Source organism: Mytilus trossulus, chromosome 2 (assembly GCF_036588685.1).
Source record: "Mytilus trossulus isolate FHL-02 chromosome 2, PNRI_Mtr1.1.1.hap1, whole genome shotgun sequence".
NCBI lineage: Eukaryota > Metazoa > Mollusca > Bivalvia > Mytilida > Mytilidae > Mytilus > Mytilus trossulus.
Window position 1 is genome coordinate 99,982,203 of NC_086374.1, and position 13,643 is coordinate 99,995,845.

Consider the following 13,643-nt stretch of genomic DNA (forward strand, 5'->3'; position numbering starts at 1 on the left):
TCTACATCATATGACGTTTCGATCTGATTTGAAGTAGATTGCTAAGCTTATTCTCTTTGTATTTTTGTCAGGTTCTGGAGGAGGGCGATTAGGAGAAATTTATGACGCAACATATATGAGGTCGAAAAGAAGAATATTTGTCAGAATACCTAATGTGAGATAATATGAAAATAATAGTATATGCTTTGCGTTATGAGCGAATGCAGACGTTCTTAGATTCCAAACCTCTCAATCACAATCATTAAAATTTTGAACCAATATTTAAATGTTAAATTATTTCGCAATTTTACAGTACACTTCTGTTTGAAGTAGCAAATTAATCTTGACTTTACCTGCCTGATTCTTTGTTAGCATGAACGCTGCATTTCCTTCTAATTTCAATATTTAATGAATTATCAAAACAAGTTTTTCCCTTTCAAATAAAGGTATGCATTTGCTTATCATAACTCAAAAATTACTCAAATTAAGGTATTGTCCCCCTTTCTGTTGTTCTTTTTTGCCAATAAAAATGATTTTAATACATTCATGAAGACGATGAACTGACAATGAAATTAAATATGCATAGATAAGCGATGTCCTCTGTGTCTATCACATCTTCTAAAGAAAAGATTTTCCCCTCGTAATGAGTTTAACTACAAACAACATGTGCATGTATATTTCACAGTTCTGGTTAACACCGAATAAACGACGCTTTCTACCTTTGTAACGTTTAACAACCTATAACAAACGACACACAACGTTTACGAAACTTTGGTAAGAAAGCACTCATAATACAAAAATATAAAAAAAATATTTGTGCTTTTCTTTCAAATCAAAATTTTGTAAAAGAGGGACGAAAGATACCAAAGGGACAGTCAAACTTCATAAATCTAAAACAAAATGACAACGCCATGGCTAAAAATGAAAAAAGACAAACAGACAAACAATAGTACACATGACACAACATAGAAAACCAAAGAATAAACAACACGAACCCCACCAAAAACTAGGGGTGATCTCAGGTGCTCCGGAAGGGTAAGCAGATCCTGCTCCACATAAGGCACCCGTCGTGTTGCTTATGTGATATCAAATCCGGTAAATAGTATAATTCGGTAGGTCATATTCATGAAAGGGAAGTGGTCTGTAGTTACGACGTAAGGAACATATCCGATATCATTTGTAAAACGGTTATTTCATAACGGTCAACCAACTCGTGATGGCGTTCGTAAAATTTACGAAGGGATGATTTCAACTTCACCATTTGAAACTCTTGGTTTAATAGCTTCCTTGTGAGCAGCAACCCTCTATCAAGAAAATCATGATAGGAAATGCAAGCACGGGAATATCGTATCAATTGGGAGATATATACCCCGTATGCAGGTGTTGCTGGAATGTTGCTACTTAGAAATGGAAAGTTCACAATTGGAAAGCTGAAATCATCTCTTTTGTCGTAAAGTTTTTTTTCAACCGACCCTCATTGTTAATTTCTAGATGTAAGTCAAGATATGAAGCCGACTTAACTGTATCTGTAGTATCCTTTATCTCTAGTTCAATGGGATATATGCGTTCCACATAGTCACCAAATTTTGAATTATTTAGTGAAAGAACATCATCTATATAGCGGAAAGTAGAGTTAAAGGATATTGCTTTTCTAACTTCTTATCTTTCTTCCTAAGAAGTTCCTGCATGAAGTCAGCCTCATAATAATAAAGAAAAAAGTCGGCAAGTAGAGGGGCACAGTTTGTTCCCATTGGAATGCCGAAAGTCTGTCGAAAAACACGTCTTCCAAACCTTACAAATATGTTATCAATCAAAAAATCAAGCATCTTGATAATATCAGTTTCAGAGAATTTTTTGTTTGAATCAGAGTGATCCTTTACAAAGTAGGATTTATTCCTTCTTAAGACAAGACACTTGTATCTACGTTGACCATTCTTTTTTATGAAGCAAAGCAATACCAACTCTTTCAATTTTTCTTTTAGTTTTGAATGTGGAATACTTGTGTTAAGAGTAGAAAAGTCAAATGTTTTAATACTTTTACAAGATGAAAGAGAGTGAGATTGTATATACTCTAAAGGATCTTTGGAATTTTAAAGTATCCACATCTGATTCACGCCACCTCTAGAATAGACAGTTCCACAATAACTTTGAAGCCCGTCTTTGATTGCTGATAAAATAGATGTTAATAATTTAGAAAGAGGTTTCGTTGAGCACTTGGAAGACCAAGCAATATACCGTTGTTTGTAAGGACACTTATGTAGTTTAGGTATCTAATAAAGTGATGGAAGATACATTTCTTCATTTTTGGTTGAAATTCCAAAGGAACAAAGAACAGACCTATGATTATCCAGGGTTTCCTCTTTGGTAAGTGTCGTGAGGGTATATGTTGAGTTTCCAAGTGAATTGTCAATACCTAATTCGTTTATCAAGCAGTTAATGTAATGACTTTTAGACACAAAAACGATGTTATTTGGGGCTTTTTCTGCGGGGACAACAACATATTTATCATGGAGATCAGATAGGTGTTTTAGCAACATTTGGGTCTTTAAAAATTGACGTAACATGGGCATTGATGAACCCATTCAGTTTCTTAATTCTGATTTGTATCAACGACCTCACTGCCTTAATCCATTCGGAAAGAGTGTCTACGTCTTCCTTCTCGCGCTTAGCCCATTGCCTGGTATAATCCTCGACTGAATCCAGCAAAATTTTAAAGTTGTATTTCCAATTAATGGATTTAGGCTCACGATATTTCGGACCTTCAATAACATATTTCGTAGAGAAGTGTTATTAACAATGTTGAGGTCACCGGTAATTGCGTGGCCAGGAGGATTATATGTGAATTGGGAACTAGCACAAGTGCAATCAGGATGTTTAGACTTGAAGTCGTCAATATCGAGATCCTGTGTTTGTAATTGAAAATTTTAGTTGCAATAGGTTTGTATAGGTATAAGAAATGATTGGCACAGACTGGGAACAAAATACTCTTTGTAAACGTTGTGTGCCGTTTGTTATCGTTTGCTAAACGCTACAACAGTAGAAACAAATACTGTGGATTCATTTATTTTTGTGGGAATCAATTTTCGTGGATTGCTAAAATCTTGCATTTTCGTAGACATTTGATTTCGTGGTTTTGACAATCTCTCTATACAAAGCCTATTAAAAATATGGTATTCGTTGAACATTTGAATTCGTGGTTGACCTTAACCCATGAAAACAACGAAAATTGATATCCGACGAATAATAATGAATCCACAGTACAACGTTAGAATAGTGTTTACTGTTTGAACTTTCGCATGCCCATGTTGTTAGTAAACAGACTTTTTGAAAAAGTTGAAACAAATACATCGTTAAATCAGGCTGAAGTTAGAAACAAATGCAGCGTTTGTACTAACTAACAATAAACGACAAACTGTCTGTAGACTGTATATAGCTAAATCCTGAGTAGGAATCTGTAGGAAGGTGTCATATATCTGATCAAGCTCTTGCCTGGCTACTGATTACATGATTGCTTCATTTAACTATTTTGATTTAAGCGTGACTCATATAATTGACGAAACGTGCGTATAGCGTACAAAATTTCGAATATTTAAGATAGCAATCTATAACGAATTAAAATATATTTGGAACAAAATACTTTTTGAAAATGGAGATGGTTTAGTTTAAATTAAAATAGATTTTCAACCCTTTAAGTTAGATTAAGTCATCTCCATTTTTTCAAACGAATCTCAACCCTAAAAACCCATGCATGGCAAACGCTGTTTGTCGATTGAAGATCTTATTTATAATAAAACGATAAGAAACTAAAATTAAAAAATAAAATTAATCAGGAAAATGATACGCACTAGAAACAAAAATCATACAAATTTGAGAATAAATGCTTAGGGTATTACCCTTTGGGTAGAAGAAAACGGTGTTTTGGTTGGTTGTATAACATAAAGATTACAGATTATTCATTTCAGATAATTCATTTCAGGTATTTTATTTAAAGCAAGTAGATGATGCAATAGACGAGGCAACAAAACTAGTGTATATTCAGCATCCTAACGTGGTCAAGTTTATAGGTAATATTTTGCTTCTTGATAAAACAAAAGATCAGTTTTTGTTCCGGCTATATGAATGTTATGCAGCCCGTATAAAATCTCTTTGCATGTGACTTTTTTTTTTAGTGAAAATTGTCATTTTATTAGTTATAGAAATAAAAAATAAAAGAATACAAGCATAGCATTTTACAAGATTGGAGAAGTTACAAAGCGCGACAGGCTGTTTATTAATTTCGTTTTTCGTTATGCATGCTTTGAAATTGTATGACGGTTGATTCATATTTGCACAAAACGATATGTTTATCCCTTCTCCTTCCTTATGGTCACTGCGTTCGGTGAGTTGATGCGATTTTCCAATGTTCTTTTAAAAACTCATTGAAGATACTTGGAAGATATATTTAAATAGAGAAAGTACATTTTGTTCATATATATAGCTGATCATCCATAAAGTAAGATTGATTCATCTTGATAAACATTCTGATATGACATGCACCAGTATTATATGTCTGAAAAAATGATAATAAAAAAGTGATAGATCTAAAAGCGTTTGTCCGTAACCTAGGATCAAAATGTCCTATAACTAAGAGTTGCCAATGATGATATTGAATCAGACAAAAGAATCTTCTGGGTCTTGGGTTGAAGCCAAATAAAATATTATAAAAATGTTAAAACTATTGAAAGTTTGACAAAAACTAACGCTACAACTAGAATTATGAATACTTACAGAGTCAATACTATGCAATTTTGATATGATGTTCCGCAATGAAGTTTTTTTTATATTAGTAATATCATAATATTTCTTTATGAAATTTGTAGTATTATAATCTGATAAAAAAAAGCCATCAGAATCTTCTGTTCTATTTTAACCTTTCGTGAACTTACTCGTTTAAAGGGAAAACCTGAAAGTAAACTTTCTACTTGTTTTATGCAAATGTAGGCTTATGCATCGAGTACTCACCGATGTACGTGGTAACAGAGTTTATGCCGAAAGGCAATCTACTCAATTATGTACAAAACCATCAAGAAGATATACATCACAACTCAATGATGTCAATGGCTAGACAAATTGCAGCTGGGTTGACCTATTTGGAAGTACAATCAATACACCATCCGTAAGTTTCAAGGTTAAGACTAATTCGGTTTTGTTACCTATGTTGTTTTAAAAACCAAAGGAATGTTTATCTGTTTATTTTTGCTATTTAAGTTGATCATAACACGTAACTATATATCCAAATTTTGAAACTGATTTTTTTAAATTTCATTTTGCCTTAGCCAATCAGCACTTAAACTTCATGAATTTAATGCAAAACTGTCACAACTTCCAAACCTACAAAAATTCTAAACAATATATATTGAGATCTTGTGACTATTTAGATATATAAATCGATACTCTATACAAAAACAAATTTGCTAAAAGATATATTATGGATCATTTTGATGAAGATAAACTATTGTTGTTGGTAAAATTAGGAGAAAATATCAGCCAGTATTATTATGGAAGAGAGAATTTGATGTATGATACAGAACTTATCAATACAACATCTTTCGATCTATATATAAAATTAACGGTACCAATTTTCTTGCACCAGATGCGCATTTCGACAATACATGTCTCTTCAGTGATGCTCGTGGCCAAAATATGAAGAGCTATAATCCATAAGGTCCGAAAAGTATAGCAAAATCCGTGAAAGGAATCAGAGCTTTGCATGAGGGAGATACATTTCTTAATTTATAATAATTTCTAATACTTTGTAACAGCAAATTTTGATAACACAAAAAATCCGTATTTTCATTCCAGTACCGAATTACTGGCTACTGGGCTGGTGATACCCTCGGGGACTAATAGTCCACCAGCAGAGGCATCGACCCAGTGGTAGTAATAAAATTAACGGTACCAAAATTCTTGCACCAGATGCGCATTTCGACAATACATGCCTCTTCAGTGATGCTCGTGGCCAAAATATGTGAAATCCAAAGCGTATATAAAAGATGAAGAGCTATAATCCAAAAGGTCCGAAAAGTATAGCCAAATCCGTGAAAGGAATCAGAGCTTTGCATGAGGGAGATACATTCCTTAATTCATAATAATTTCTAATATGTTAGACAGACGATTTTATATACATTTCAAACCTTACAATACTTATTCAGTTTTAAACAACTTTTTGTTTAATTTAGGAACCTCTCTTTAAGACATTGTTTAATAAGCGAGGATGATACTATAAAAGTTGGTGGCTATGAGATGTCGAAGCTAATGGTAACTGACAAAATAATGAAGATTCTCTCATCTGATCTATCAATGGCACCTGAAACTAGAAAATCAAATATTCTGACCAGCATGTCAAATGTATGGGGTAAGTTATATAATTGATTCCAATTACTGAAATAGTGTGCATAAATAAGGCAACCAAGTCTATTATAAAAGGGAGACTGTTTTTATGTTAAAAAAAGTAGTATCTTATATTTCGAGGATTTTAATGAACGCCAATACCTCTAGGGAAGTACATGTTGTCCTTATACATTCAATATTTTTAATTATATATTAAATAAATCAAATAAATAAATAAATATTTTTTTACATTTTGTAAATTCGGGGCCATAATTTCCCATTATAGCCCCTACTACTTTAAATATATCTAGATATCATTTCGTATCTGTAATTCATCGTTACTAGGAAATGAATGAATGAATGTTCCACTTGATAACACTTTGAATATTGTATTTTTCAGGATATGGTTTTGTTTTATGGGAACTCACGTCTTTGGGGAGATCGTTGTATCCTGGGATAAACTATAACGAGATGTCCGTCACATTAGAGAAAGGGTACAGAATGCAAAAGCCACAACATTGCCCTATGGTTTTGTATACATTAATGCTTAAATGTAAGATATATTAGAACGTCGAAAAATGTACATAAGAATATAATAATAACTATTCTTGATATAGAGATTTTTTGTTCCAACAGAAGGTGTGAAAATAAACTAAGTTTTGAAAATGTTTTAAAATTTTTCCCCTTTCAAATTTATTGATAAACTGGACGTTTGATCGACACTAGATATCTGCACAACAGTTGAACAGGTTATTTAAAATGTGAGTTCGTATCAATAATTTCATGCACAAAGCTTTCCATATTCTTACTTGCAATGGCAAGTGTTCAATGTCCATAATTGGTATTTTACAGTATTTTACATAATTATCTATCAGGTTGGAAATGGATTCCTGAAGACAGACCAACTTTTACAGACATATGTAAGGAATTAGAAGGTAAGTTGTAAAAACAAAGGCTGTCCGGAAATTCGAAAGAACGTGATGTAATATACAAAAAAACCCTGATAAAATAGGATATGATGGTTGAAATGATTCTGAGATAAATTAGAATGACATTATTTCAGATAGAAAATATCGTAAATAAAAGAAGCAGGATTACTACTTTAAAACAGCACAAAAAGTTAGTTTAAAGTCCGCAAAGTTGTGAATGATATCACATATCTAAGAAAGATATGATGCTAAAATGACTTAATTTGCCGGATATACTTGTTTCAATGCTCACTAACACCAAAGAGAGACACTATTTCAAATTAATAATACGAAGGAGAGATATTGTATGAATGCAATAAATACATGATTTGAAATGAAATGATTTGATATTTTTCACTGCTTAATATTAAGAAAAATGATATAATACTTAATTATTACATGGACGTTTTATCCAACTCTCCTCTTTTTGATATCATGTGTGATTGTTTTAAAGATGCTAACCTCACAGATGAAAAGGTTGGTAATGATATTTCCAACATTGTCAAAATATCAAACGTGCCCCTACAGATGACAGTGCAGACCCTAAGGTTATACGTAGAAGGTTTATCAGAAGATATGAAATCAAGTGTTGGGCATATACGGTTTGATGATAATAACAGTACTGCTTTCATTGATTTTATTTCAAATGCAGGTTGGTTTATTAATGTTCAGTGTGGAAGATTGTTAAGAATATTATAAAATCGCTAATTACATTCAACTATTGTATTTTTAGCTCACCTGGCCCGAAGGGCCAAGTGAGCTTTTCCCATCACTTTGCGTCCGTCGTCCGTCGTCCGTCGTCTGTCGTCGTCCGTCGTCGTTAACTTTTACAAAAATCTTCTCCTCTGAAACTGCTGGGCCAAATTTAACCAAACTTGGCCAAAATCATCATTGGGGTATTTTGTTTGAAAATTGTGTCTGGTGACCCGCCCAACCAATCAAGATGGCCGCCATGGCTAAAAATAGAACATAGGGGGAAAATGCAGTTTTTGGCTTATAACTCAAAAACCAAAGCATTTAGAGCAAATCTGACGGTATTAAATTGTTCATCAGGTAAAGATCTATCTACCCTGAAATTTTGAGATGAATCCGACAACCCATTGTTGGGTTGCTGCCCCTCAATTGGTAATTTTAAGGAAATTTTGCGGTTTTTGGTTATTATCTTGAATATTATTATAGATAGAGATAAACTGTAAACAGCAATAATGTTCAGCAAAGTAAGAGTTACAAATAAGTCAATATGACCGAAATGGTCAGTTGACCCGTTTAGGAGTTATTGCCCTTTATAGTCAATTTTTAACCATTTTTCGTAAATCTAAGTTATGTTTTACAAAAATCTTCTCCTCTGAAATTACTGGGCCAAGTTAATTATAGGTAGAGATAATTGTAAGCAGCTAGAATGTTCAGTAAATTAAGATGTACAAACACATCACCATCACCAAAATACAATTTTGTCATGAATCAATCTGCGTCCTTTGTTTAATATTCACATAGACCAAGGTGAGCGACACAGGCTCTTTAGAGCCTCTAGTATTGTAAAACCAATGCTTCAACCGAGGCAAAGATGTGGTATGAGTGCAAATGAGACAACTCTCCATCGAAGTAACGATTTATAAAGGTAAACCATTATAGGTCAAAGTACATTCTTCAACGATGATGTCCATATTGTTTTGATGTTTTATTGTTTTCAAACATTTTAAATATTTTGCCTCCCAATCTGAAGCATACCAAATGAAGGGCAATTTGGAATCAATATTTGTAGGTTCAAAAAGAAGAGACTGCTTGCATTTGTTGTATAATTTGTACTACACCTTTTCAACAACTCTCGATACCGACTATTGACACCTACAGTTTACAGGAGAAAAAGAGGACCTCGTATCAAAGATAAAAATCATTCATGTATAACATGCATGTAACATAAAAAGAGTACTACATATTTGATTATAACGATTATCAAGGAAAAAAAGGAACTTTTGCTCATAGCCCTTGTGTGTTTTCTGTGTTGTCTCCTTTCTTTCATCATGTTCATTCCATTCTTATTATCATAAGTTAAAAAACTTTAAAGCATCCGACTTTCATATCTATAAAAAAAAAAACACACACACAAATCTGTCAATCTATTTACATTCGAAACTATTGCATTTTCGGTAATATGATTATTAATATCTATAACAGTACGATTTTTTCATGGACGTTTGCTTCACATACCAACAGTCGTAAACTCGTTTTGAAATGTTGTATTATGACTCTACATTTTAGCGTCCCCATAGTAACAAAATAACAAATAGTAGTGGCAGATCCAGAAATTGAAATTGTCATTACTGTGTGTGTGTGGGGGGGGGGGGGGGGGCATTGACTGCCTAAGAGGAGGACTGCTTCAGTCATGCTTTAGTGATTCCATAGACCCCCTGCCCTCCTTAGTCACATTTGGATAGGACGTTGCAACGGGACCACCTGCTTGTCCGTAACGTAGTCGAGGCTTGCGGTTTTTTTTTTATTTCAACCGTCGCATATTACATGCGTCTTTTCCAAACCTGGAATATGTTGGTCAAAGATATATTCTGTATCGGTAGATTTTTTGGTTTACGATATCATTTATCTCTTTGCTTTGTCTGAGCCGTTCAGATGTCGCGGCTTGGTACTGATTTGCCGACAATATTTAAGATCACATGAGGTACCTCTGAATTTTTAAGATGGTACATTATGTGATGTTAAGCTTTATTCGTGCCATGTCCATTTTTAGTGCTTGCCCTTTTCTCATATTGTGATATTTCAATTCAGTGAAGAAAAAAAATATAATCAAAATGTCAAACATGAAGCCGAACATTCTCCTTTCCTAGACATTTGTTGAAAAGGTCTACTATCAAGCATATCTACAGAGCTAGGTACATTTTAGGAAATAAGCTTAGCAAAAAATAAAATTCAGTTGCAGATTACTAGAAATACAGATGAAAAATTACAAATCTAACGATTTTTTTCAACCTTAAAAAATACAATCCAAGGTTTAGGAACCTGAGCTCAATAGTATGGCATGTAAAGAAAGGAAATTTTATAGTAAGCTTATGTTTCGAGTTATATTTTATATCGAGGTTTTTATAATTTCACATCAATTTGTCTGATTATCTATCTATTTCGTCAAATATTTTAATCTTTTAAGCTGATTTTACACTTATATTTTTTTGTCTACTTTATTACTTCTATTTTTTGTTGTTAGCTGCTGAATCATTCATGTTGATGGGCCCTACAGAAATTGAAGGATGTCAAGTAAAATGCGAAAGATACATCACAGCATCACAGGACGATATGAGCGATGGTAAAATAAGCACAAATACAATTATACATTTATATTTATTTATTGGTGAAAAGTAAACACAAGAATACCAAAAGTAGTTTGTATATAAGGGAAACATATATTTGCTTAATATAAACAGCCTTGGACTGATTTATGGTCTTTGGACGGGTTGTTGTCTCTTTGACACACCTTTTGTATCAATTCTCAATTTTAATCATGAAGATTGGACTCATAATATAACAACTACATCTATCAGATCATCCGTATTTGGATGAATATAGTTTTATATTTGAGGAAATGAAGCATTTTATGAATGTCACCTTCCGAATTAGACTTATCAACCAGAATGTACTTATTTGAGCATTTCAATAACAGCCACATGAGGCTGAGGACCTGCTTACCATTCCAGATGATCTGAGGTCACCCTCAGTTTTAAGTTGAGTTCGTGTTGTTGTCTTTATTCTTCTATGTTGTGTTTTGTGTACTGTTGTCTTTAAGTCTTTTTCTTTTATTCGGCCATGGGGCTGTGAGTATATATTTGTCTAGTTTTATAGTTCAGTTGGTATCTTTCGCCTCTCTCATAGTTGTATTAATATATTCATCTACCTTATATTCGAATTGTTGTACTTATGTTACATGATTACGTAATAGTTTTATTCTGTGAAAAGATGTTTGGTGCTCAAACAGGTATCAAAGATCTTTAATGCATATTTAAAGAATGAAAACAACACGTTATAAATTGCATTCGTCCGAAAAGTGTTATGGATTTATCGTTTTCAGGAACGCTCAAAGCAATTTCCGGCGCAGAGATCATACCCGTTCCATTCAATACTTCGTAACACTACACTCATATCAAGTGTAGTATTGCGGAGCATGTATGGAACAGATATGAACTCTGTGCCGGAGGAGGCGTTCGAAGCTGAATATTTGAAAGTCAAGCGTTTATAAGAACCGAAACAGATAAAGAGCTATATACCAAGAAAGAACCTAAAACAATTGCAAATAGAATATACATTTTTGCGTCAATAATATGTAGAATTTAAAATCTTTTGATATATCGGTATTTAAAAATTACAGCATATGTGTTGAGATGAACTAATTCTATTTCAGTGATGTCAGAAATTAAAAACTTAGGATTTGAGACAGTTCAGGGATTTGAGGAAATTATGAAGAAGGGAAGCTACAAATGCTATTGGAACCGTGTTTATTTGGTAGGAAATTATAAAATTGGTAAGACGACATTAGCTAAAGTGCTTGTTGGAGACCCAGTACCTGAAGTCAGACAATCAACAGATGGAATATGGCTTTACATAGGATTAGCAGGAATGGAAATCGATCAGCAGAAGTGGATTTGTTTACCAAAAGGTATCAGGCAAGGTGTTAGCTTGCTATCCGACTGTCATGATAAGATTTTTTTCCTGATAGCCATACAATTTTATTTTAAACTTGATCACTGAAATTCAAGAATTTGCTAAAGACTATGTAAATAAAAGTAATTCATTTTTTGTATCGTGACCGTGGACTAGATTTTTTTCAGTAAACATTTTAAAGGGGCAGTATTGTCAAAATCCCAGAGTGTTTAATGCTGTAAAATAAATGCCATTTCTTAATAAATATCATTGAAGGTTATTTTGCTCTTATTTCAGAATTTTATTTAATGTAACTAAGAGCAAACACCCTATTTAATTTAGTTGTCTTTAGACAAAAGATCATAAATTAAGCATGTACACTCAAGTCAAGAGTCACAACCTGGACCTCCCTGAAGCGCTTGTTCACTAATGCACAAAAGATTAAGAACTTTACTTTCACTTTAGTATTTGAATTGAATTTATATCATTTGCTGACACTCTTTTAATAATCAATTAATCGAATTATAACACTTTAAATCGTATCGTATTAAATTTATAAGGCACATAAGAGTTGATTAAAGTTATAACTGAACTATTTGGAATGGCACTCAACTGTTTAATGTATTTAATAACAGGAATAATAAAAATTGACTATATTCTGTAAATAAAAAAGTCAACCAATATTTCGATGAACGATGTAGAAGTATTATTGTGATTTTAATTACGAATCATAATATAAATCATAAGTATTCTTTTTTAAGGAAGTGCGATAAAAACAGTCATATCTTCTATGTTGATGTCTTTGTCATGCCAAGAAGACCAGAATCCTCAAATTGAAGAACCGTTTGAATTACCTGTACAAACTGGCTCAATAGAGTCGAACACAGAAAACGCGGTGAATACAGACACAATTAATGTTACGCCTGGCACTAATGACAATTTACATGAGTTCTTTGACAGAGAAATTTCACAGATTGAAAAAGAGAGTAAGCTGAACACATTTTCCGAAAATTTGAGTCATATGCAAGAAGGTGTTTTGGGAAACATTATAGAGGCAATGTCTAATGAAAAGATTCGGGAGTTAGTTGTCGATGTTGCTAGAGTTGGGAGATACAAAATGAAAATCGTTCCTATAGACATTTGGGACTTTGGTGGACAGAAGGATTACTATATGACACATCAGTTGTTTATCACAAGCCGGGGAATCTTTGTGCTAATGTTTAATGGAAGTCAAAATATGCACCAGCACATGTCTGATTTGTCATTTCTACCTGGTCACTATGGCCAACCGACCATTGCAGGTAAACTTCATTGTTTTACCTTTTTTGCAAAGACGGTGGTAAAGGTTTATTTTCGTGCAACGTGTTTTGTCATTTTCATTTCTCGTGCGACCGTGAAAAAGGTTCGTTATTTACCGTGTTTCGTGAAATAGATTATTGTTGTTCATCGTGAAATGGCAATTTTATTTCGCGTTCTTCCGTGCAGATCCCCTCCGTTCGGAGGACGTGTTTTTCAACAGACTGTCGGCATTCCAATGGGAACAAACTGTGCCCCTCTACTAGCCGACTTATTTCTTTATTACTATGAGGCTGACTTCATACAGGAACTTCTTAGGAAGAAAGATAAAAAGTTAGCAATATCCTTTAACTGTACTTTCCGCTATATAGATGATGTTCTTTCACTAAA

General features: G+C 33.3%; 1 protein-coding gene across 2 annotated transcripts in view; it reads left to right on the forward strand.

Annotated features, from left to right (window-relative positions):
* Window positions 1-13,643, forward strand: part of LOC134708537 (uncharacterized) — a 30,697-nt gene that overhangs the window by 8,242 nt on the left and 8,812 nt on the right. For both annotated transcript variants that reach the window (XM_063569164.1, XM_063569165.1), the window contains exons 5-14: window positions 72-154; window positions 3,956-4,043; window positions 4,960-5,134; window positions 6,198-6,373; window positions 6,749-6,901; window positions 7,224-7,283; window positions 7,771-7,968; window positions 10,531-10,629; window positions 11,719-11,973; window positions 12,719-13,258. In XM_063569164.1, coding sequence (XP_063425234.1) covers window positions 72-154; window positions 3,956-4,043; window positions 4,960-5,134; window positions 6,198-6,373; window positions 6,749-6,901; window positions 7,224-7,283; window positions 7,771-7,968; window positions 10,531-10,629; window positions 11,719-11,973; window positions 12,719-13,258 — 1,827 coding nt within the window. The remainder of the gene's footprint in view (window positions 1-71; window positions 155-3,955; window positions 4,044-4,959; window positions 5,135-6,197; window positions 6,374-6,748; window positions 6,902-7,223; window positions 7,284-7,770; window positions 7,969-10,530; window positions 10,630-11,718; window positions 11,974-12,718; window positions 13,259-13,643) is intronic.